Genomic DNA, 27,790 nt, shown 5'->3' with positions numbered 1-27,790 from the left:
TACAAAACGAGCTATAAATATAAACTCCACAAAATACATTCAGATGAATATACCTGTGATTTATACGTGTCATGGTTTCATGCACATTTTTCTCATTACCTTAGAGCAAATTGTAAAACAAAGCCTTTTGTTAAATCTCAATTATGAATGCCAATTCTAACAATTTGCTCTGTACAACAGGGATTGAAATACATAATTCAGGGCCAAGTTCTCTCCAATTTGCCATAAACTCTTTCAACCCTATTTTTTGTTTGGTTTAGTTTTGTTTTTCGTTGTGGAGGAATTTTAAATATCATCTAGGTAAGAGTAGGCTAACACTTGCAGTGTAGTAGGAGACGATGCCACGGTATGTGAAGGCATTAAAAGTTACTTACGCAAATCCAGTCTTCTGGGCACAGGGGACTCACAGATTGTTGATTAGAATACTTGTAGTTTTATGGGGGTGTCATCAAACCTCAAGGTTAATTGTATAGGATCCTCATTGAAGAAGGAATACAAGAAGAAACATCTAGCTATCTAGATGTAAATAACACTGGATTAAAAGAATGAAAAGATGAATTGGCTGCCATGGAAAGATAAAAACATTAAAGACGGAGTTATAAGACTGCTCTAGTAGCAAGTGGGTAATAATTGCTTGCTGTTCACTCCTAGCTTTGCCTCTACTTGAGTCAATGCAAGCAAGTCTTTTAACATTGCTGGGCTTCAGTTCATAATACAGGAATATGGAATCCAGACTCAAACATCTTAAAGATCTTAGACCCATGATACACTATGATCTCATCACTATTCCTGGAAATATTTTAAATAAATTGATGGCACTGACAATATTAACCTCAAAGCCCCTGAATGTCTTCATCCCATTATTATTTCAACTGAGTAAGTCAGTTGGAAAGAATAAAATGATCCATTTAAAATGGTTTTCATTTCACTAAAAAAAAAAAACTCAGAACATATTGCTCCAATTTGAACTTTAAATAAAGGTTGAGAATTGCCAAAAATATATCACCCTGCCTATACAAGGACCTTTAAACATATATATGTGTGTGTATATACATATATAATGTGTATATATATATATATATATATATACATATACCACACACACATATATAAATATATATAAATATATATACAATATATAAATATATGTATATGTAGATACTCACACGCACACACACCCACACACAGGAATATGGAATCTAGTAAGAATTAAGCTCCAAGAAGAAAAAGGAAGGCATTAAAAAGATATATACAAATTGAGAGCATATAAAAAGAAGACAGATGATAGAAAGAAAAAAATCCACTTTTCTATGAAACAATGCTGAAACCAAGGAAATGAAGTCACCTTTATTTCATGAAAAAATATCTGATAGAAAAATGCAGAAGGATAAGAAAGCTTTTATGGCATTTTCAATAATAGATGTTCATACATATGAGTTAGCATCTGTGTGTGACAGAATCTCAAATTGAACCAGATCTTAACCACTTTCAAAGTTTAAAAGAGGAATCCATTTCCAAGTGACATCCAGTAAAATTTCCCCAAAAGATGTTCTATAATTCCTTATTTCTGTACGGTTTGAATGTTACCATGATCATATTGCAATTGGTTTGCAATCTATATTTTATTTTAGTTTTTTTTGAAGTTCAGTATTGACAAATTATACAATTCATATTTAGAGTTAATCACTTCAGTCTCACTTTTGCATAAACTTAAGTTTTACAAACTGCAGTAGCTTTATAAACTGGCAAAAATTGCAATGTGTTTATAATATATTTAATGAATAATAGTATTCTTATCTTATTGATGTTCAGTAATGGTAGCTGGCCAGCTATGTCAGTCCCCGAGCATACTCAGTATAATAATGCGATCTCTCCCTGCATTCTTCTATCACTGTAGCCCAGGGGAGACACGCTGTAGTCCCCAGAGGAAACTCCAGCTTTTCCAAGGATAGTCACCTTAATGCTTATAGTTCAGCTATCAGAACATCATGCCTTTGCGTCCTTTGTCATAATTCTGTTAGAAAACTCAGTGACATCTCAGCAGTAAATATATATACATGATCATACATAGTGGGGGAAAAAACTTTAGCAAACGTTGCAGCTAAAAGATTATTCTTCTTTGATAGAAGATTGACTCTACCAAATCTAAGACATCTTCCTATCAAAACATCAAGCTAAAGAAAGAAGATTCTGAAATCTAAAACTGTAGTTCTAAGATTGTGATCTCATTTTTACAACTAACAATAAATATTAAAGACCATGCACACCTGTCTCAGTATGTCCTCTCTTGGCAGTGTGCATATCTCAAGAACAGAATGACTAAAAGAGTTCAAGTTATTAAAAGTTACAGCCAATACACAAAAAATATCTGTTTATTTTCTACCTCTGGGACAGATAATGAGCTAAAACAAAGATGACAAATGACAGAAGTAAATGTAAAGTTTTACATTCTAAAGTAAATAATTGTAAATCTATTATCTAAGTAGGGGCTGATAAAAGGCAGCCCAGAAATTAGGTCCCTAAAAGTGACCCAAATATATTTTTGTTGTCTAAAGACTATATTAGACAACTGAAACTTTATTCCACAAATGCCTTTTTTAATTTCAAGTGATTTTTTTAACGGTAGCTATATAAAAGTAGGCAAAAATCCATTATGATTATATTTCTTATACAAATGTAAAGCCAAAAGAATTACAAGATAAATATAACAAAATTTGAATACTAATAAAACTCAACAACATGAAAAAGACAGGATTGTACGCTATAATCTCTACCATGTAAAATGTACGTATATATTTAGGAAAGTGGCTTTGGAAAACAACATCAAAAACTATAGTAAAATGCTTACAAAATTGCACTCTGGATGGAGATAAAATAAGCAAACAATATTATAAATTGAATTAGTAAAATTAGAGTGTGCAAAAATGAAAGAGAAGATACATTAAGATATTTTGGAGTGTTTACCGCCCATGGGCTGGCTATTCTAAGTGTGTGACATGCATTATCACATATAAATTTTAACATACTTTGGGAAATAGGTGTAGACTTCTGAAGAGATAGATACTGAGAAACCATATTTTTTTTTCAAGAAAAAGTGCACAGGAAAGTAAAAGTTGAAAATAATATCATAACAAGCATCACTAAGGAGTTACGACTTAGGAATAGACCATGATAATTGTCTTGAGATGTTAGGTGGAATGTCAGGTAAAGGAATAGATTAGAGAGCAGATATAGGTTGACTGGAAGGAACTATTTTTAACAATGCCAAGAGATGTTGGAATATGTACTATTATTATCCCTGCCTTGCATCCAAGAAAAGTGAAGCTTAGGGAAGTTAATGTACCCAAAGTTACAATGGTAGTAATTAAAAGAATGAAGATTAAATCCCAGGAGTCTGTGACTTTTATAGTACTGTGCTGTTCAGGGAGCCAGCTTTCCATTCAAAGAACTGACCAGTTAAAGGGACAGGTTCAACCAGCTGACCTCTGAGGTCTCTTCCAAATTTATGATTAATAACAATATATCACTTGTTCATAGAATAAGTGCTTGATTGGACAATTGTTCCAGAACATACCCATAAATATGTTTGACATTAATCAGAAAAAAAAAAAATCCTTTTTATAACTGTATAATTCCCAAAGATTTTGCTTTTGAAAAAGAAAAAAAAAAAAAAGCATGTCTTCTTACATAACACATTTCAAATAAATCAACCTATCATCCAATTAGTTTTTAAACTATGTCTTCTACATTCTGGAACATCATAAAAATATAAAAGTAAATATGACTTTAGGGAAAGGCCATGTATGTATTCTTCCAAGTATATTATCTTGTTTTATTCTAATCACATTCATGTGAGATATGTATCAGTATTCCATTTTATAGGTGAACAACTCAGTCTTATTGACCCTCACTTGCCCACCCGTATAGAGCTAGTCATTGGCAATTGATCTGATCCTTGGTTTCTCAGCTAGTTGAGCTTAAGCTTTGTCCAGGGTGCTGCTTTGTTAGTAGTAAGTGTTACCCACCTCAGGGGGGCGGTACTGAGAAGGCAACATACAATGATGTATGACATAGGCCTTGGCAGCATACGGAATTTCCTCATAGACCAGCCAAAGGCTCTGGGAATTCACTTTGAGCTGATACTGTTGGTGATATTGGCCCTCATGGATTTCACAATATTTTGGGGAAAGAACGACATAACCACAGTGATACTATGTCTATTAAGAATACAGTAGAAGACATAAGCACCTGACACTCGTGAGGATGTGTTGGGAAAAGGTAGTGGGCCTTAGTTCCATGGCACAGATAAATAAATCACATACAGAGAAGACAAAAAGATTACAGTGTGTTCAAAGGAATAAATGTGATTTTGAATGGTTGAGAATTGCATAAGTAGAGGAGATGAGGTTAGAGAAGTGGTGAGTCAAGAATGGCCAGAAATGCTCTGGTGTTTGGCACACTTTAGACTTCAAAACACTCCCATAGTGGAATCTGACAAAAGTATCAGGGAATAAGATAAGGTTTCCTTACACAACAGAGCTTCCATGACCCTGAAAATAACACTTCATCCACAAACACCAATTCTATCTACACAGAAGATAAGTGATCTTCCTGGGCTACGATAAGCAGAAGGTTTGATTCCGCATGGGTTTAGGAGAGATGGAGGCTCACATCTTGAAGAGCTTCTGCCTCTCTCAACTGTATCGCCTCAGCGAATGTTCCCCAAAGGCAACCAAGGAACTACAGAGGGGCAGGCTTTGGGACAGAGCTGGAGAAGATGCTAAAGGCACACAGCTAGTGCGCCCTCTATCCCACACCACATACACACGCCATACAAGCTTACCATACATAGCTCATACAAACCACACGCACACACACCACACACACACCACACACACACACACACCTCTCACACACACCTCCCACACACACCTCCCACACACACCTCCCACACACACCACACACACACTGAACACACACATATTCATCCTACACACACACACCACACACCACAAACACACATCACACCACACACATACACACCACACCAAACACACACACACCACACCACACTCACACACACACCACAGACACACCACATGCACACACACACATACCCAGACCCCCCATACAAACACACCACACACACACACCACACAGACACACCACACCACACTCACACACACACACCACAGACACACCACATGCACACACACACATACCCACACCCCCATACACACACACCACACAGACACACCACACAGACACACACAACCACCCCACACACACAACCACGCCAAACACACCATAGACACACACCCCACATACCACACCACACACACACACCACAGCACACACACACCAAACAAACACCCCCCTCACACCACACACACACACATACACACCACACCACACACACACCACACAGACACACCACATGCACACACACACCCACACCCTCCGCACACACACCACACAGACACATACCACACAGACACACACACAACCACCCCCACACATAACCACCCCACACACACACCACACACACACCTCATACACCACACCACATGCACACACACCACACACACATACATACACACCCCACGCACAACCACCCCACACACACTCCACACACAGACCACCACACACACACCCCACACACACACACCATACCACACGCACACACACCCCACACACCACCAAACACACACATACATACACACCTCACACACACACCACCCCACACATACACCACACCCACACACACCACACACTCACACACACACAACACACACCAATAACACACACAACACACACACACACACACACACACACACACAGCAGTAAACAGACCCAGCAAACACAGTATAGCACATTAGGGAATGCAGGAAGGAAAGACATAATCTGAGTGCCTAATACATGCCAGTAAATGCATACCTGGTGAGTTATATCATCAATCTTTATATTAATGAAGAGAGAGAGATTAGTCTGTAGATAATTAGATAGATAGATAGATAGATAGATAGATAGATAGATAGATAGATAGATAGATAGACAGACAGACAGGTGGGCAGTCCATGTCCCACAGCACACAGAAGATGAAGTCAAGATTTGATGCCTATCTGCCTGGCTTTATATACTTTGAAGCGCTGCTTTCCATTGCAGTGCTTCAATCCCATAGCATCTCTTTTTCTCACAGCTATAGAAAAGTGGAATCATTGGAATCACTACTATGTTTCTACAGTGTAACTCCAGAAAATAAATACCTTCATTTTTTTCTGGTATGAAAAAAGTCCCAGATTCCCATCAAAACATGTTTGTGACTAAAGTTAGCAGCCTGAACATAATGGGGAGATAAATGGGTGGTAAGCAGATAAAGACACAGCTGTTATTACTTCATTAATATTGCCTCGAACTGCATCTTTTGGTAAGTTAAATGCTACTTTCCTTCTCAAAAGCTGATTAACTAAGTTAGCATGCTACCATTTGTTTCCTGAAGCATTCATATTTGAGATGCTAAGCTATTTCATCCACAATAAGAACTTGGCTTTAAAATATTTCATCAATTGCTCTGACAGCAGGACCCATCGTGCCCAGAACCAGTGAGTCGACAGACTGCATTTGCCATGTTAAACATTCATAGCTGCCAAGAGATAATTTGGGAGCAACTTGGTATTATTTTTGCCTAATTCTCATCATGTAATAAGCAGAGTTACCCCTGGAGACACACAAAATACTCTTACTGCATTCCTTCCTGCTCATCTCTGCCATTAATTCTGCTTATCTTTCTGCACTCCTCATATCAACTTTAATTCAGCCTTCCTAAGGAGTGAAGTGTGAGATAGAAATGAGCCAGTAGGGGGCTACTCTTCACTGTGATTATGGCCCCAAAGCTAGGGTTGCCAGAAAACATACTCAAAACTGAGTTAATTTGAATTTTATGTAAGCAACAGATTTTTATATAGCTATGCCCCATGCAATTCATCAAACGTATCTATACTGAACAATTATTTGTTGTGTATCTAAAATTCAGACTTAAGTGGGAATTCTGCATTTTTATTTGCTAAATCTGGCAACCCTACCCACAATGCAGCTTCTACAGCTGAGGTTCTAGTAGAGTGGGTGTCCCTGACTCGGTATTCTTGGACCCTAGCACAGGGACATTGAGAATATCATCGCATTTGCAGAGAACACACCATCTTCTATTATCCTAGTAGGGAAGGACTACGAGAAGAGCTCAGGCTTTGGAGACATTTGATCAGGATTATAATTCACCTTTGCTACTTATCAGTTGAGCACATTGCTTTTTTCCATTAACCTTTCTTCATGGGTGCAATGAAAAACAAACATTACCTTGCTAGGCTTTTTTAGACTAACTTTCTTTGCCCTGAATTGCTAAGTGTTTGTTCTAAATAAAGTTAGCCTCCTTGAATACATACCAACCAGCTCCTCAAATCTGGTATCCCCATAGGATGCTAAAAAGAATACAGGATCCATTTTTCCCAGACCAAAAAGACAACCAATTGGATTGTCGTGATTTTTTTACATCACATATTTGAAATTCCTGATGACTTTGAAAGACAAGATGAGGTAACTCATGTGAAATCTCTACCATTCCCATAGTAGTCAGCAAATGTTAATTCCCTTTCCTTCATTTCTCATGACTGCTCACAAGCTTTATCACAAAAGTTTTCCGACACAGTACAATCTTCTGTTTTAAGACTCATCCACAGATATAAATTCAATGAAACCCTCCTGAGAAGAGTGAATGAGACATCTAAAGGAGCATATTTCCTGGACAAGCAAAATTTACTTGCCTTCCTTCACCTGTGTCTGATCCTCTTGGAAATATTAATAAAGAGAATGCAATCTTACTGCATAACCAGGTTGAAAATTAAAGACATCTTTTTAGAACCAAATTCTGAAAAGGGATCTCCAGCTTTCTTAGACATTACTCTTTTTAGAGAGCGGATCTAGCAATCTTAGCTGACAATTACTGGCATGCCCTGGAAAATGGCTCCCATTCTACAAGATAACTTTAGAGTCGCTACAGAGTAAAGAAGGGAACACGAATATTCAATTTCTGTTTTCCAGAAGAATCAGAGTGATGTAGACAATCTAAAGGGAAATCTAAGACAGCATATAGGTCAGAAATCCATACTACTGAAGTCTCTCAATATGAAGCAATAATAGTCCTAATAGCTCACTTTGATTGAGCACTTAATAAGTGCCAGGCTTTGGGCTAAGTACTTTATGTGCTTTATGTATTTTGATCTGCACAATAACTCTATGAGACCAGTAATGCCATCATCCCTTTTACACAGATTGAGAACTCCAGGAATAGAGATGATAAATCCCTTGCCCTAGGTCATACATATATTCAGTGTTGGAGGCAGAATTAAATCAATTCTGTTCGTCCCTTTATGTCAAAGTTTCTCACCATGTAGGCAGAAGACTCCGACATCAGAATCATGTTAAAAACTAAGAGACTGGGATCCATTTCAACACTACCTAACAACTATCTAAGGCTGAGAACAGGAATTTGCGTTCGTAACTAGCTGTCCAGTGCCTGGGATGAAAGTTAAAGTTGAGAGCTCTTGAATTATGTTATTTTTCCTACCTAGGATGTTCCATTATTCTCAGATATCTCAAACTACAACTATGACATAAATGGAAAACACAGACAAACAAGTGAAAAAAAAACAATTAATGAAATATTCTATAAGAAGATACCTGGCCAATCAGGATCCTCTAGGACACGCCTATTTCTAGGGCTGAACAGAACACCTGAGTTGAAAGCTACAGCTTTGAGAAATCCTCCTGTGCCACCCACCATTACACAAGGGAAATCTCCAGAAAGAATTTTAGTACTGACAGAGAATTATCTAGAACTAAACCACATGGACTTAGGTTTCATCGATCTTTTGTTTATACTTTTTTCTCTATAATCATTTAATCAAATTAAGAGTTGAGAAAGCCTTATACCATTTAAATTCATTTTAAATAATTAATTCAACAAATATTTATTGATGATTTACAATTATGGTAAGCATTAGGCTGGAGATACAATGATGAATAAGTTCTGTTCTCAGATAACTTATTATCTAGTAAGGGGACTGATACAAAAAGTGAACGAAAACATCAGTTAGGCAGTAATAAATTCTATGGAAGAAAGAAAAGAGGCTACTATGAATGAGACAGAAAATGAATAAAATAGGATCTCTTAGGAAGCGTAGCTGAACTGAAGCGTTTATGATGAGACGGACCCAAGCATGTGTAACTGCACATACACTTCATTTCTTTAGCATGCATTCTGTTTTTAACCCAAGCTAGTTTTGTTTATCCTGACGGAACTATAACTGACCTGCATTCTTGCCCCTAGATCCTTCTGCCTGTTCATATACGGTATGTCTGCTCTTTTTAATCTTTAAGACCTTAGGGCATAAAGTACTGGTTGGCATCCAACTCAAGAATAAAGCTTCAGGTCTAGTAACCATGACCAAAAGACAATAACCAAACACGAAACTAGAAAAAGATTTTAGTCAAACAAAGATAACACCTTGGCTTCAGTTATGTTTCAGCTCCAGACTCATGAAGGCAGAACAGCCTCATGGACCGCATTCCCCTGGAAACCTGATGGAATAACACGATCCATGACTGACATCAGGACCTGAAGCCAGGATCAACTGCTCCCTGCCTTGGCCCTGACCAATCAGTAGGGCCCATGACCCCAGCTCCCATAGTAACCACGATAATGATTTTTCCCTTAGATAAACTAGCGACTAGAGAGCGTGGGGAGCCAGGTTTTTGAGAGCACTAGCTCACCTGTGTCTCCGGGCTTGGCGCCAGCTCCTTAAATAACCGTAACTTTCTTTGCTGCAAACTCCTGCAGTGTTTCTTTTTTGGCTTGGATGCAGGCAGGCAAGCAGACCTTTTGGGTGCACAGTAACACATGTGTAAATGAAAGAGCTAGTACTGAGAGAACAGCTAGCGCAAAGGCCCTGAGGTAGAGCTAAGAACAAGGAGAAGGGGAAGTAGCAGAAACAGTGTTTGAGCTTGAAGGAAAGTGGTAGGAAGTGAATCCGGGAAGTGGGCAGTGCCAGATCGTGGAGGATTTGGCATGGCAACATAATGGTGTCTGTATTTTATTCTAAATCCATTAGAAAGTTGCCTGCAGGGGAATGACATATTTGATTTGCATTTAAAATAGAAAGTCATATGTAATTTAAATTATTATGCTATTTGCCTTTGCTGATAAGAAGCAGTATTTCCAAAACATTACCTCATCCTGGTCCTGTTTATTTTAACATTTTCATTAGGATGTTTCCTTGTCTCCGCATAGAAGTCCTACCCTTCCCTCACAGACCAGTTCAAAGTCCACTGTGCCCATGGCGCTGCTCAATGCACTTCCTCCCCATCGTTTCTCCAGGCGTCCTGCCCTTGCTTCTTTCTCTGTGCTTGACACAGAATGAATGAAAATACATCTTTAGAACACCCACAGTTGTTCAAAGAGCAAGCGTTTGGTGGATATTTGAAGTAAACTCCTGAGCTCGCCTATTAGCTAGGATGTTGTATGCTGTGCCTTCAGGCAACCTCTACACACAGCTACTGACAGAATAAGTTTTTAAAGGGAAATCTGATCACTCCCCTGCTTGAAACCTCCCAAATCTTTCACAATAAGATAAAATGATACTTCTTTGAAGGGCTTATAGGGTCATCATAAGCAACTCTGACCTGATTAACCAACCATATCACCGACCACACTCCCTTTCATGTGTATTCAATTACCCAGGACTTCTCATCATTTCCTAAAACTCCTGTGCTCTTCTATCTCTTATTTACTGTGTTCTTCCTTGTCCCCTTTCCTCATATTTTCTTCCACCATCTCCCACCATCTCCCAACTTTACAGATGCTTTTTATTCTTCCACATATACACAGATGTCCCTGACTGTTCCAGAGATGTGGGTGTGCCTTCCTCTGTGTTCCTTTTTTTCAGGATTTACCAGAATACAGTCCCTGAAAACATGGTTCCTGAAAAAATAATTCAGAAAATATTGCTTACTACAATATTCTCTGTGAGATCCATAAATGGATAGAAGTACACTGACGGTTATGTGAAATCGTGCAGGAGAGGTACCACATGTAAGTGAACTCAAATATTTATCTGTGAATGTGACGTCCTGCTGATGCTTGGGAAACCTACTCTTGCCTTTTGTAAACAAACAAAACGAAACAAAACCACACCAATCATGCAATTAAATTCCTTTTTGCACTGAACTACAATAATTGGCTTACCAGTCTGTCCCACACACTGAATTGTAAATTTCTTGAGCTTCTGTCTCATCTTTGTGTCATTCTGGCCTGACACAGGACCTGACGTCCCACAGGGGCTCCTGAAGCAATTGTCAGGGAGAACTAGATATAAAAGTCCATTTTGTTTTAACCTCTTGGGGAATTACTTTCCAATGACAATCTGAACATCTTTGTTGCTATTTTTTTCTCTCTTTTCCTTTTTTCTAGCACATTCCAGAAGATCTCTGGGATCTGCTATCAACTTATATACATTTTAGATAATTGGCATATATATGGAATCAATTTGATTCTGGTTAGGATCTCAAGTACTTTTTTAGGTCTAACTTGACAATCTGAAAATCCAGTCCTTTCTGTTAGCTCTTAATTCCATCTGTAAAGTAGCAATCAACATTTATAAAAAAGTTCAATAATCTTATGAGTGTTTAAGCTATGCACTTAGTTAATTCATTAATTAAAATGTTGCCTTAGAGGCAACTAGAAGCTCCACTCACAGGTGATCTTGATCCTTCATACAGCATTTTATTGCCCCAAATCCATCTATCATTAAATTTATATAAATCAATGTTTCACCAGAATATAATATAAACGAAGTTCATGAGAGTCTACCCAAGGTTTTGCTGAAGTCTATGTATTCACTACCTACACAAAAATGTTAATCTAGGCATATAGCAGCTTTAGGAAAAATATATTAATTTAGCAAAAATATAGGGGTCCTATGTCAGCTTTCAGTGAAGAGCACTGCTCTTTCAAAGAGTTCACAACAAATACTTTCTCAGTATCAACCAGTGAAAACTATATTAACCAATTCTGGAATCTAGTCTATAAATACAGAGGGTGCCAAAAAAAAGTATACACATTTTAAGAAAGGAAAAAAAAAAAAACTATTAAAATTGTAATACAATGAATGACACTAGCATTTGATTAATGCCATCTTTTGAGTGAACGTCACACTACACATTGCTACTGTAATTCAATTCAACTTCAAAAAGTAATACATAGATAACATCTCATAAAATGTATACAATTTTTTGGCACCCCCGGTATATTTACAGAAATGTCAATTTTCTCCTTTATAGGAATCATAATTAATACAACTCTATATTTTCCAGTATATCTCTTGGTGTTAGCTATTCCTTAAATAAGATTACTGAAAGGTTTGAATGTCACCTGAAAATTTTGTCAGAATTTAATTTATTTGACTTAGTGGTAACAATTTTGTTTAGAGACTACTGAAGTACAAATATGTTCTAATGAGCAATATTAGATTAATCATATGTATAAGAGATCTCTTCATTCAAAAAAAGAAAGAATAAAATACTTGGAGGGAACTATGATCAAGAGAGCTGAATTATTAGCACTTGTACTGAGATCTATGTTAAGAAAAAACATAGTGTAAAAAGAGAGGGAGTGGTCATATTGCTAAAGAGAAAAGTACGTGTAAGTGAGAAACAAGTTCGTGTAAATGTTTCTTATGGAGAGTCTTGAGAAGGCATTGGAGAATGGTTCAACTCACTATTGCATTTGTCAAATGTCTCCTATCAGGAGACAGACCTTCATACCCCAGTGGAATTCAACAGGAGGGCCACCAATTAATGTCACCCAACATAGTCTGTAATCACAATGAAAGCTATAAATACAATACAACTTCTGTAGATTATCTGACATGAGAGATTGCAATGACCAGCTGATATGAGCCTTTTTGTACACTAGGCTTGGATAACATGAATTACTACTCAAGACTCTTCTGACCTTGTGGTACTCTGAAAACATTACCTTCAGACCTTATGACTAGATACAGAACTGCACTGCCACTTGAGACACTGGCAGCATGCTACCTCTTTGAGTAATCATGAAGCCCTCATTGTGTGACATTCCCAGCAGTTAGTCACCAGTAGAATTCAACAGCTCTGGAATTAGGTTCAAATCCTGTATTTGCCATTTTCTTGCTCACTGAATGAGATATTTTATCTAAAAAATCTCAGTTTTGTCATTTATAAGATATAGTTCCTACCTCACGCATTTTTTTGAGTTCAATGAGATAATGTAAATTTTGTGGCACATGTCAAGCAATGAGTAACGTTAATTTGTATTACTCTGTCACACCTGATTTATCGTGTAGTTTAATATAAGAGAAACTAAACATTTATTTCTTAGATTGCACCCCTTCCAAACACTCATACAAACACATTTATCCACAAATTGCCATTTTACTTCATAAGAAAACATGATATAGTAAAATGAATAACATTTTTATTCAAATAATTCTAATTCAGATGTTTCAATTTAGAGAAAGGGGATCCGCACTTCTATATCTCTAATAAAATTCACAAATAAGGGCATATACATGAATTTATTTGACTGATTTATGAGACTGTTATATTTAAAGGAATACACACCAGTTCATTTATAATAAGCAGTGTAGCTTTAAGGAAATTATCCCCACTTCGTATCATCCAAACAGAATTAGAAACTGGTCATTTGTGATATTATCTTCAGTGCTTGCTAAAATATCCTAAAATCTTGTTTGTTTTTCATGGGAAGATGAAGTGATATTCAACATATGGTGAAGTTTGAAGTAATAACTGTCAATTCTGAATCTACACATATTTTAGACGATAGATATTTCTGAGCCTTTCCTTATAGAAAATTCAGTGTTTCTTTCTTTCTTTTTTTTACCTTAAAAATACAGAAATTATTCTGGAATAACTTTTTAAGATTTTAGTTAACAATCTGATTTTTTCCCAGTTTTAAAACTCTTTTGATTAAAAAAAAAATGCATGTCAGCGTTTACTCAACCAGACTTTGCATAAATATATTATGCTATCCTAAAAATGTCAACTCACTAACAAGACATTTAACTGACAGAGGTCTTTTATTTTTCCATATGAGAATGAAACACAGTTACATGAAAGATCTCCCACACAATTTACAGCTCTCCCTATGGTTTGCTAATATGTTTGCAAATAGTGTTGCACCTGCTTTTATACAAACATCTTTGATGCCTAGAGCATCAAATGCATCAGGGCATTGTCAGAGAAATAGCTGCATAACAAATAGCTCAAATAGATATAATGAGATATGCTCTACGATTGAGCACCTGATACAGCAGCCAGATATTTCTCAGATAGAAATACCTTTCTGATCAATGTGCCTTCCAAATTTGGGTCAATCTGACATGCCCTTTGGTCATCTGTCTCATGTGGGTGATTGGTTAAATTTCTCACACAACTCAATGGATACTTGTGTTAGCAAAGGAGTTTGTTGATTCCATTTCCTGATCTATTCACATTGTGAGGGAAAGTTGGAACGTCTGACCCTAAAAATCTCAGTTTTCCCTCATGCATACATGAATGAGTAGGTTAAGTCAGAATTCAAGAAATACTTTTGATTATTAATTTAATATAAACTCTTTTAATTTTTTCACAACCATTTCACAATTTTGTGTTTTCATGCACCTTCAAATTCCAGACCTAATTATATCAGTTAATTGCTTTTTAACTAATACTATTTTCCACAGCAGTATTTGTATTGAAATTTCCATTGTACCAATCCCAGAAGCATCATTACGAAAAACTTAAAAATGTAATTAAGGAAAAATTCTTTTGAACGCTGGCATGGCTTATTCAATAGGATAATTATTCTTTACAATTAATAAATCAACTCAGAAAAGTTTTTGGTTAAGTGTTCTTACTGAAGTTCATATCCTCTCTCCAGCTAAAGTAATGACACTAGGGCCTTATAGACCCAGATAGAGAGATTGAAATAGCAAGGCTCTCCCTAAAGTGGAAGCAATATGGGGCTATATAGATTTGGATAATAGCATCACTCGTTACAGTTTATCCACTTTGGCTGCTACTCAGCTTAAATGCTTCTTCCCCCGGGAACTTTCCAAGCCATTTATTTTCTTTCTGTCCTTTCTTTCCTTCCTTCCTTCCTTGATTCCTTTTTGTATCTTGTCTATATTATTTTTATAGCACCTCTTATATCACCTCAATTATGTGTAGCTTTCTCTCTGTTTAGTCTCAGAGCCCTTGGGCATAACGAGATGTGGATTTTATATCAGCATTTTCAGTATCTTACGTATCTGGCCCATAGTGTAATAAGTTCATGTCGATTAAATAATAATAGGATTCTTATTTAATAGAATTCATATAGGAAACATATGATTTGGAGTTCTGTGTTATTAATAGGAATTTGTTAAACTGTATGAAGTATTCAGGTTCTGAGTCTGATCAATAAGGATGTACATAGATGTGGCCATTGGAAATACAAAGATTTGGGGAAAAGTCCCCTGTGCTTCAGATTATTACCTTGTAACCCATTTCAAACTCAAGGAAAGAAGAAATTAACATTGTCCAAAGCAAGAATGTTGAAGATTGAGAATAGAGTTATTCTAGGACTCATTAAAACAGAACTGGCACTGGTTATTTTAGGTAACCAATACGCTGACATGATTAAGTTTATAGAGACTGCCTACATTTCTGCTTCCCAGATGAATTTATACCTAGAGATGCCATATTATTGGAATGATACCACCTTCAATGGGAGAAATTTTACACATATGGATTCTAAAATCACAAGCTGAATATGAAAATATTTGTTTCCAAAGCAACAAACAGAATTTTACATATTAAGTTAGACCAACCTGTGGGGGTGAATAGAATCTTCAATTAGTGAGATCAATGAAAACAGTTTATTCACCAAATAATTCCTCATTAGTTGCCATTATCTATATGCATGCTACACACGCCTTTTAACTCTCACTTGTTGCCCAACCTCACCCCCCAAGGCAATCTCTACTGCTGGAGTCAAGTATTCACACACTGAGAACTCACTGCCTGTGAAGCTTTACAGCTGTGATTGCAACTTCTGTAAGACTCACTACGACCTTACTCTTGCATTTCATACAGGTGATCTACATAATAACCTATGATTTTTCACTTACCAGTAACTAAATTATTTTAAATGTTTTAATAGATCTCTTAATAAATATCTTCTTTCCTTAGCAAACTGTTATACTCTAATGTACCCAGTATTACTGGAGGTCCTCATGAAAAGCCCAGTAGAATGGTGAATGGCCCATTTCTTTGAACTGTGATAATTAACATTGATACAGTGATTTCTGTTTCCTATAACAATGGCCACAGCACTTATGGAGTCTGCAGCTACCCCATCCCCACCCAGCAGCCATGCAGTTTTCCTCTATCTGCAATCATTCTACTACATAACTTAGGAAGCCTCTATTCCTCAAACCTTCAATCATCATAGTCTAATGGGACAAATTTCTCTATCCATTTTGCCTAGTTCTCATTATCCTCAAAATGACTATTGCTCAGAGTTCCATGCTGTTAATCGCCAGCATCATCAGTAAACGAGGAAAGTAAAAACCACGTGTGCTTCTTAACAAATAATTTATACTCTACTGTATGACCATTCCCATAATTTTCTGTAATTCCTAGCCCATATGACTGCAACCTCCTTTTCATGCCAACAACTTGTTTGAGTACTCCTATCGTGACTACTCATGGATTCCATTGAGACAGCCATCCTTTATTACTTGCTTCCTCATCTCTCTGACAGTCCAGGATGCTTCATTTGAATATTATCCTGCATTTCATTGCCCTTAGGAGTTTTCATCACATCTATCTAGAAAAGACAGACCCAAACCTTCAGGAATTGAGCTGTCTGCCTGCTTTTTCTGTAATCTAATACCCAGATAGGAGAACACTAATGAATAATATCACACAACAGGGAAGATCAATTCCAGTATAGATATGCAATCATTAATCTCTAACTAACCTTCATATATTAAAATATGCCTCATAAATCTGTTCTTTTCCGAGCATTGTTTTTCAATATAGCCCACTTTTTATCTAAATATGCAAACTATAAACCCTGTAGACATCCTAAGAATCTCCCCTTTCTAACATTCAATATCAATTCCTCTCAAATACTTGTAGACATCCTGTTTTAAATATCTATCAATTTTCTCCCATACCTTCCCTATTACATTAGTCCAAGCTAATGTCATCTTGCCTCGCACAGGTGTTAAGAAACGTGCAATTTTATATTTATTGGTTTTATTACCTGATTATCATCTATAATCTTACTAGACTATAAGTTTCATCAAACAAGGGTTTTTTTTGTCCATTTTTACTCACTATTTTATCTCTAGCATTTTATATTTTTTCGTGCTTACAAGTGAGCACTTGATCAATATTTGCTGAATGAATGGGTGAATGGATAAGTGAATACAAGTAAATTTGTAAGTATTATCACAATAAACATATCATGTATAAAGCAAATATTCATATCCATACCATTTCAGAGAAAAATCTAAAGTTAAACAAAAGTCAAACAAGTAGAGAATAATGAATTTGAAGTCAGATTTAGGTCTTTTCAAATTCATTAACTTTAGCTCCTGATAATCGTTCCATTTTAGCATCATGATGCATATCAACCTCAAATTTTTTTTTAAATGTTTGGTATAATGTAGACTTAGAAAAGTTTGTCCAAATCTTAATATAATTATCTCTTAATATAGAAAATAATTCTCATGAAGGGCATCCTAATGCTTTTAAAAATATGCTATTCACTATAAGCACTTTCAAAAGAAATACTTTATTTTCTAAAATGAAAAGTTTATATAGCCCATACTCGATTTTAAGACTGATACCAAAATGCATCCAAAGTAATCATCATAAAAAAAGGAATTACTGCAGAAAATAACAAAACTGACATTTTTAAAGTATCACAATTATTTTCTATCCTTTATTGTTTGTTGTCTTGTAAACAAAGTGCTAAGCAATTTATACCTTTAGTAACATAGGAACAATTATTATCCCTATTTTATAGATAAGAAAATTGAGAATTAGAGCAAACAATCAAAACCAGGAGCCAAATCCAACTTCTGTATGATTCCAGAGCTATGTTTAACATTAAATTGCCTTGCCAATAAGTCTTTCATTTTGAACCATTACTTAGTGAAAAAATGACAAAAACATTTCTTTACTATTAATAGAATCTGATAATGAAACATTTCAATTATAATCAGATGGGGAAAGAAAACACTTCAAACTTAGCTTTTTCCAGATATGTAAGGAGAAAATTGTTTAGTCTTACCCATGAATTCGATTCCCAAGTGGTCTGCTACACCAGTCAGCAAGTAAGGGAGGGAAAAAAGGAAAAGAAAAAAAGATTAGAAAAAGTTCCATATGAAAACCAATGCTTATAAGACTGCCCTCTCAAGGCAAAGAATGTGTCTCAATTCTAAACACTGTGTTTACTTGAGGGAAAAAAAAAAAAAAAATATATATATATATATATATATATATATATATATATATATATATATATATATGATAGATAGATAGATAGATAGATAGATAGATAGATAGATAGATAGATAGATAGATGGATAGATATAAGATATATAGATTGCCAACAACTAGGAGTGTTCTGAGCACTGATTGGTATTTCCCCAAAGCCTGGAACTTTAGGTGGAATAATATTGCATCAATTACGAAGTACGCAAAATACAAATTTAGCCCCTGCCCACCCACAAAAGAAAGGAAAACATGTTCACACAAAAAATATCTGGTACTAAAGTTATTTTTAGAACTCACGGTATTTTATGTAGAATAACGACATGTTCCACATAAACTTATTTGGACCTCTGCACTATGAATAAGTAAGTAAAGAACTTCCGAATGACAGGCCTTCAGCAGGTGCTTATCAGCTTCACGCAAAAGCAATGATGTTGGATTCTTTTTTATTTTATTTGTTAGATGAGACAATTGCACTTCAATGAGATAAAATAATCTTACACAGGCCCCCCCACAATGAGGCAGATCCAGGTTACAAATCAAGTCGATATGACCCATAAGTCCTATGACTATTGAATTTGACAGTATTTCCTATCAAAAATGAATGACAAATGTATCTGTATCTGTTTTATATACATGGGAACAGCAAACCATTTTCACCAGCTAATGTCTGTCTGTGATAAGGAGCATGAAAAACTGGGCCTGGCTATGGCCAGTCATTCAACCTTACAGGTCTGTTTATTTAAATGGCACTTTCTTTTAATCGTTCAATTATTCACTCATTCACTTTTTAAATTCATCACATAATTTAGTGATTGTTTCTGTTGTAGTGGTACAATTCTTCAATGAGAATAAATGAAAACAAGGCATTACTATAATTATATTTGTTTCCAAAATTAATTGTTGGTCTCCTTTTTGTGAATTCTCTATCAAGCAAAGCTTTTAGCTTTCCTTTTTAGAAAATATGTATTTAGTTATCTTGAATATTTTAGTACTTTTCCTATTTGAAAATAATTCATTTTTTAAAAATTTCATTGTCGTAAAATATATATAACAAAATGTGTCATTTTAACTATTTTTAAATGGACAATTCAGTGACATTAATTACATTCAAAATGTTGCGCAAGCATCTTCACTATGTTTCCAAAACTTTTCCATTACCCCAAAGAAATACTGCACTCACTAAGCAATAATTTCCCATTCCCCCATCCCCATGGCCCATGATAACTTCTGATCCACTTTCTGTCTCTATAAATTTGCCAGTAAATAGTTCATTTGTAAGTGATTAAGAACTATTTTAAATGATAATGTCTCATATCAAAATGGTGGCGTGAGGTGAGCCTCTGGAAATCTCCCCTACAATTTACAACAAATTAAACAGCTATAGCTCCTCAAAGGACTCCCTGCACAGCAGACAGGCAAGACAAAAAGGCTCACTACTGAATTCACCTAAAGATGGGCCAATTGCGCGAGCAGGGGAGGAGGGAAGGGAGAAGTGCGGGAACGGGCCGTGGGGTGCAGGACACAGACCTAACTCAGTGGTCCAAGCTCACTGCATACCGGAACTACCACAGCTGTGGGAGAGGGAAGAACTCTGACTGCTAGAGCTCCGCTTATGGCCCACAGGCTGAGGGGGCAGCATATAACACGGCTGAACCCAACGCTCACAGCAGAGACCTTGGAGAAAAGACTGAGGGAAGAAGGCTGAAAATGGTGGTTTAAGCCCTCACTACCAAGCAGAGGATGGAAGCCTTAGGCACTGAGACTAGCTGCCCCTTCCCTACCCTCCCAGAGCTCACTCTGCCCCCACCTATCCAGTGCTAGAAGCAGAACAGTAGCAGTCTCAGATCAAAAGAACAGAATATTTGCAGTTCTGAAAACTGGTCCACAAACACAGATTCGCAGCACAACTACTTCCAGCAAAGGGGAGGGAACTGTGGAAGCAGGACCGGCTGTGGTGGTGGTCACCGCAATTGCTCTGGGACAACTCTCACAACTCACCTTGCCCCTGTCCCCACCTATCTGGGTGGACTCCTGCAGGTGTAAACAGAGCTGCTGAAACACAAGGGCTTTGAATCTGGTGCAGGATGAGATTTGGAAGTTCAGAAGCTTTCCACATCCCCCCCATAGAGGCAGCACACTATGACCCAGGCGAACTGTTCATAGAGGAGAAGCCCACCTCCAGGGTATCCTGCCGTTGTGTGAGAAGCTGGAATAGTGCAGAGAAAACATAGCACTACAGTGTGTGAGACAAAAAAGGGCTGCAGTCAGAGAGAAAATAAAACATTCTACCAACACGTACTGGAAAACAAAAGAAAGATCTCTTCTGATCAACCTGTTGCAGAACCCACTCCTGTGGATGTCCAGGAAGAGAAATAATACATCAGTAATTGCCATGAATAATCAAGGCAACAACATAATTCAGAAAGAAAGTGAAAAGTCTCCAGAAAACGAACTTAAAGATATGGAAATATGTGACTTAAGTGACAGAGAATTCAAGATGGCAGTTCTGAAAAACTCAGCGAGATGCAAGAAAACATAGAAAGGCAGTTTAATGAATTCAGAAACATAATCAAAGAACAACATGAGCATTTTACCAAAGAGATTGAAATTTTAAAAAAGAACCAAATAGAATTTCTGGAGATTAAGAACTCAATACAATAAACTAAGAATGAAACAGCCAGCTTAGGAAGTAGAGTTGACCAGATGGAGGAAAGAATCAGAAACATCGAAGAAAGAAACCTGGAAATGACACAGATGGAAGAAGAAAAAGACTTGAGACTTAAAAGAAATGAAAGAACTCTACAAGAACTTTCTGACTCCATAAGAAAGAGCAATATAAGAATAATGGGCATACCAGAAGGAGAAGAAAGAGAGAAGGGAACAGAGAATATATGCAAATAGTCAACGAGAACTTTCCAAACTAGTGGAAAGAACTGGATCCTCAAATCCAAGAAGCAAATAGAACACCTGATTACCTCAACCCCAACAGGCCATCTCCAAGGCACATTGTATTCAAGTTGTCAAACATCAACGACAAAGAAAGATCCTCAAGGCAGCCAGGGAAAAGAAGATGGTAACCAACAAAGGAAAACCCATTAGATTATCACCAGATTTCTCAGCAGAAACTGTACAAGCCAAGCAGGAGTAGAACGAAATATTCAAACTATTGAAAGAGAGAAATTATGAGCCAAGAATAATATATCCAGCAAAATATCCTTTAGATATGAAGGAGGAATAAAGACCTTTCCAGACATACAGAAGCTGAGGGAATTTCTAATACATGACCTGCACTGCAAGAAATATTAAAGGAGGCTAGTTGACCAACATCAACAGGGACACTTTGTGGCAACCAAAACATAAAAAGGGGGAGAATAAAGGCCTGAACCAGAATATGGAAATGGAGAAAGTAAGCATGCTGAAGAAAATGGAATACTCTAAATATCAAACTTTCTTTTACATAAACTTAAGGGTAAACACTCAAAAAAAAAAAAATCCAGAACTGAAATATATACTCTGATAAAAGAAGAAACAGAGGGAAACATCATAGAATACCACCACACAGAAATAACAGACATCAACAAAAAGGAAAAGAAATAATGGAGACACAGTATTACCAGAAACCTAAATATAGAATGACAAGAAATCCTCATATATCAATAATCACCCTAAATGTAAATGGACTGAACTCACCAATAAAAAAGCACAGAGAATCAGATCAAAAAACTAAACCCAACCATATGCTGTCTTCACGAGACACATCTCAGCTACAAGGACAAGCATAGACTCAAAGTGAAAGGGTGGAAATTGACACTCCAAGCAAATGGTATCCAGAGAAAATCAGGTGTAGCCATAATGATATCAGATGAAACACACTTCAGGGTGAAAAAGGTAACAAGGGACAAAGATGGACATTTCATAATGGTAAAGGGGACTATACAACAAGAAGACATAACAGTCATCAACATGTATGCCCCCAATCAGGGAGCACCAAAATATACCAAGCAACGACTAACAGAACTAAAGGGAGAAATTGACCAAAACACAATTATACAAGGGGACCTAAATACATCATTGACAACTATGATCATCCAAACAGAAAATAAATAATGAAATAGCAGCCCTAAAGGACACATTTGATGAAATGGACATAATTGACACTTATAGAGCACTTCATCCTAAAACATCAGACTATACAGTTTTTTCCAGTGTACATGGAACATTCTCAAGGATAAACCATATATTGGTACATAAAACTAACCTTAGCAAATTTAAGAAGATTGAAATTATACCAAGCATATTCTCTGATAACAAAGCTTTGAAATTGGATATCAACTGCAAAAAGAAATCAGGAAAAAACACAAATGCATGGAGATTAAATAACATAATTTTAAAGAACGACTGAGTCAAAGAAGAAATTAGAAGGGAGATCAAAAGATGCATAGAAACAAATGACAATGAAAATACATCCTACCAAAATTTTGGGGATGCAGCAAAAGCAGTTTTAAGAGGAAACTTTCTATCATTACAGGCCTATCTCAAGAAACAAGAAAAAATCCCAAATAAATAACCTCATGTTACACCTTAAAGAACTAGTAAAAGAAGAACAACTGAAACCCAAGGTCAGCAGAAGAAAGGAAATAACAAAAATCAGAGCAGAACTAAATGAAATAGACAACAAAAAGACAATAGAAAAAATTAATGTGACAAAGAGCTGGTTCTTTGAAAAGATTAACAAAATTGACAAACCCTTAGCTAGACTCACTAAGATAAAAAGAGAGAAGACACTAATTAACAAAATCAGAAATGAAAAAGGGGAAGTTATCACGGACACCACAGACACAAAGGATCATCCAAGAATACTATGAAGGACTATATGCCACCTAATTCAATAACCTAGAAGAAATGGACAAGTTCTTAGAAACATATAGCCTTCCAAGGCTGAACCATGAAGAACTGGCAATTCTAAATAGAGTGATCACCAGTAATGAAATTGAATCAGTCATCCAAAACCTTCCCAAAAGCAAAAGTCCAGGACCAGATGGCTTCACTAGTGAATTCTACCAAACCTTCAAAGAGGATCTAATACCAATTCTGCTCAAACTCTTCCAAAACTCAGAACTGAAATACTCAGTACTCCCAAACTCATTTTATGAGGCCAATATTACCCTGATACCAAAACTGGTAAGGACAACACAAAAAAGAAAACTACAGACCAATATCTCTGATGAATACAGATGCAAAAATCCTAAACAAAATTCTAGCAAATCGAATACAGCAATGCATTAAAAAGATTATTCATCACTACCAAGTGGAGTTTATCCCTGGGGCACAAAAATGGTTCAACATCCTCAAATCCATCAATGTGATACATCACATAAAGAAAATAAAGGACAAAAATTATGTGATTATATCAATTGATGCAGAAAAAGCATTTGACAAGATATAACATCCATTTATGATTAAAACACTTAATAAATATGTATAGAAGGAAAATACTTTAACATAATAAAGGCCACATATGACAAACCCTCAGCTAATCTCATAATTAATGGTGAAAAACTGATGCCCTTTGCTCTGCATTCAGGAACATGACAGGGCTGTCCCCTATCACCTCTGCTTTTCAACATAGTGTTGGAAGTCCTTGCCAGAGCAATCCGGCAAGAGAAAGAAATAGAAGGCATCATTTTTTCACCATTTGGGAATGAAGATGTTAAATTGTCACTCTTTGCAGATGACATGATGCTGTATATAAAAAACCCTAAAGACTCCACCAAAAAGCTATTAGAAACAATCAGTGAATCAGTAATGTGGCTGGCTACAAAATCAACGTACAAAAGTCCATTCCATTCCTATATACTAACAATGAAATCGTAGAAAAAGAAATAAAAAAACACACAATTCTTTATGCAATTGCAGCAAAAAGAATAAAATACCTAGGAATAAACTTAACCAAGGATGTGAAAGATCTATATGCTGAAAAACTACAACAGATTTTTAAAAGAAATTGAAGACACAAAGAAATGGAAAAACATTCCGTGCTCACAGATTGGAAGAATCAATATCGTTAAAATGGCCATATTACCCAAAGCAATATACAGATTTAATGCAATCCCCATCAAAATCCCAATGGCATTTTTTAAAGAAATAGAACAAAAAATCATCAGATTTGTTTGAAACCACAAAAGACCCCGAATAGCCAAAGCAATCTTAGGAAAAAAGAACAATGCTGGAGGTTTCACACTCCCTGACTTTAGCTTGTACTACAGGGCAACAATAATCATAACAGCATGGTATTGGCAGAAAAACAGACACATAGACCAATGGAATAGAATTAAGAACCCAGAAATAAACCACCGCAAATATGGACAGATTATTTTTTACAAACAAGCAAAAAACATACAATGGAGGAAAGACAGCCTCTTCAATAAATGGTGCTGGGAGAAATGGAAAGCCACATGCAAAAGAATGAAACTGAACTGCTATGTGTCACCATGTACCAAAGTTAATTCAAAATGGATCAAAGAGTTAAGCATGAGACCTGAAACAATAAACTGCATAGAAGAAAACATAGGTACTAAACTTATGGACCTTGGGTTAAAAGAACATTTTATGAATTTGACTCCAAAGGCAAGGGAAGTAAAAGCTAAAATAAATTAATGGGAGTATATCAAACTTAAAAGCTTCTGCGCAGCTAACAAAACCATCGACAAAATAAAGAGGCAACCAACTGAATGGGAGAAGATTTTTGCAAACAGTGTCTCCGATAAGGGGCTAATATCCAAGGGGCCAATATACAAGGAACTCATGCAACTCAACAACAACAACAAAAAACAAACAACCCAATTGAAAAATGGGCAGAGGACCTGAAGAGACATTTTTCCAAAGAGGACATACACATGGCAAATCGACATATGAAAAAATGCTCAGTATCACTAATCATCAGAGAAATGCAAATAAAAACCACAATGAGATATCACCTCACCCCTGTCAGAATGGCTATCATTAACAAGACAAATAGTAACAAGTGTTGGAGAGGTTGTGGAGAAAAAAGAATCCTCATACATTGTTCATGGGAATACAGACTGGTGAAGCCATTATGGAAGGCAGTGTGGAGGTTCCTCAGAAAATTACGAATAGAATTACCATATGACCCAGCAATCCCTCTCCTGTGTATCTACCTAAAACATCTGAAAACATTGATACATAAAGAGACCTGTGTTCCAATGTTTATTGTAGCTTTATTTATGGTGGCCAAGACATGGAAATAACAAAAATGTCCTTCGATAGGTGAATGGATAAAGAAGTTGTGGTATATATACACAATGGAATACTATTTGGCGGTAAGAAAAGATGAAATAGCACTATTTGTGACAACATGGATGGATCTTGAGAATACAATACTAAGCGAAATAAGTCAGACAGAAGAAGCAGAGAACCCTATGATTTCACTGATATGTGGTACATAAACCAAAAGCAACAAAGAACAAGACAAACAAATGAGAAACAAAAACTTATAGACACAGACAATAGTTTCGTGGTTACCAGAGGGTAAGGGGAGAAGGGTGTGCTAGATGAGGGTAAAGGGGATCAAACATATGGTGATGGAAAGAGAACTGACTCTGGATGGTGAAGGTAGAATGGCTCTTACAGATGATGTAATACAAAATTGTACACCTGAAATCTATGTAACTTTACTAACAATTGTCACCCCAATAAACTTTAATTAAAAATAATAATAGTAAGAGAAAAAAATGTTAACAAAGTTTTTAAAAATTAGATGCATTCCTTTCTTTACATGGCTTTTTGTTTGTTTCTTTGTCTGCTTAGTATATACTATAATAGATATATTGCACACTTTCATGAAAGGATCGGATTTTTGTTCTTAAGTAATTCAGAAATCCGTGGGAGACCACAAAGGAAAAGTTTTGGTAATTCTTAGTAATAGTACTAAAATGGAAAACCAGGAAATATATTTTGAATCAAGAGCTCAGGACCCATAATGCTGCTTCTGGGAGAAAGCTAATGTGGCATGTAAAAGAAGGGAGATTACTGAATAGTTAGCAAGACTATGTTTGGGTTCTAATGTGAATAAGAAGTATTATGATGTGTGCAGTTAGGACAGAGAGAGACTAGAATTGTGGCATTTAAAAACAGGGATTTGGTTGAGATTACTTGTCATGAGGCTAAAGGTAAGAAAAAAAAGATTTGGAATAACAAATTTGGGGGAAGGGGTCCAAGATGGCAGAGCAGGTAAATGCTATGCCTTCTACATCCCAGGATCACACTGAAATTACAAATAAATTATAGAACAATCCATCTCAAGAATCATCTGAAGACTAGCTGAACAGAAACCCTATAATGAAGGGAATAAAGAAGAGGCCACATCGAGATTGGCAGGAAGGGTGGAAATGTGAAACAGGCTAACCTGGAACCCACAGATAGTGGTTGAACATTGAGAGGGACACCTCTGTGGTGGAGGTCCCCCCAGAAGAGGGAGGGGACCCAGCCCAACAGCAGGTTCCCCTGCCCAGGGGTCCTTGCCAGGAAGAGGAGTTCCCACAATATCTGGCAGTGAAAATCAGCGAGGACTCTGTCTGCCCATCCCAGTGAGAAGGAAGACAGCTGGAAACCCAGACACCCTCTTAAAGTGCCCACACACAGACTCACTCATTTGCAAACACTCACTGGGTCTCTGGTGGAGGGGCAGCAATTCAAGAGGCACCACAGACATACGGGGAAAGATTGAGTTGTGTGCGGGTTAGAGGGACAGCAACTGCTATCCCTGTGTGGGCCTGCCTCACATGTAGCCTATAGTAGGCCACCATCTTTTCTATGTTGAACCACCTGCAAAAAGCCAAATCTGAGACCTTGAGCATTGGTCTGGTAAATTCTGCATGGGCTACCCACCTTGGTGACATCCTGTGCCCTGCCCCACACAGCTAGTACTCCATCAACAGGGGCACTCTCTGATTTAGTGAGTAGCCGGTCCCATCCCACAAGCTGTGGAAGCCTTTTATAGCAGTGGATGGCCTACGGCAGGCCAGGTAACTTTTGGTGGTTCAAGAACTGAATCTGCATTAACTGCATAAAAACCACTGGCCCCCCTTGTGACTCCCTGGGACCCCACCATGACCAGCTAGTACTGCAT

At 36.8% G+C, this 27,790-nt stretch overlaps 1 protein-coding gene across 10 annotated transcripts in view; it reads right to left on the bottom strand.

Moving 5' to 3' along the window:
- NRG3 (neuregulin 3) overlaps nucleotides 1-27,790 on the bottom strand; it is a 1,094,354-nt gene that overhangs the window by 107,407 nt on the left and 959,157 nt on the right. For 7 of the 10 annotated variants that reach the window (XM_081074700.1, XM_081074706.1, XM_081074702.1 and 4 more), the window contains exon 4: nucleotides 18,437-18,463. In XM_081074700.1, the coding sequence (XP_080930826.1) occupies nucleotides 18,437-18,463 (27 nt within the window). The remainder of the gene's footprint in view (nucleotides 1-18,436; nucleotides 18,464-27,790) is intronic. The other 3 variants (XM_081074703.1, XM_081074709.1, XM_081074701.1) reach the window with 1 other exon arrangement.

The sequence above is a fragment of the Rhinolophus hipposideros genome (assembly GCF_964194185.1).
Source record: "Rhinolophus hipposideros genome assembly, chromosome: 15".
Classification (NCBI taxonomy): domain Eukaryota; kingdom Metazoa; phylum Chordata; class Mammalia; order Chiroptera; family Rhinolophidae; genus Rhinolophus; species Rhinolophus hipposideros.
This window is presented reverse-complemented; position numbering and strand designations above follow the sequence as displayed.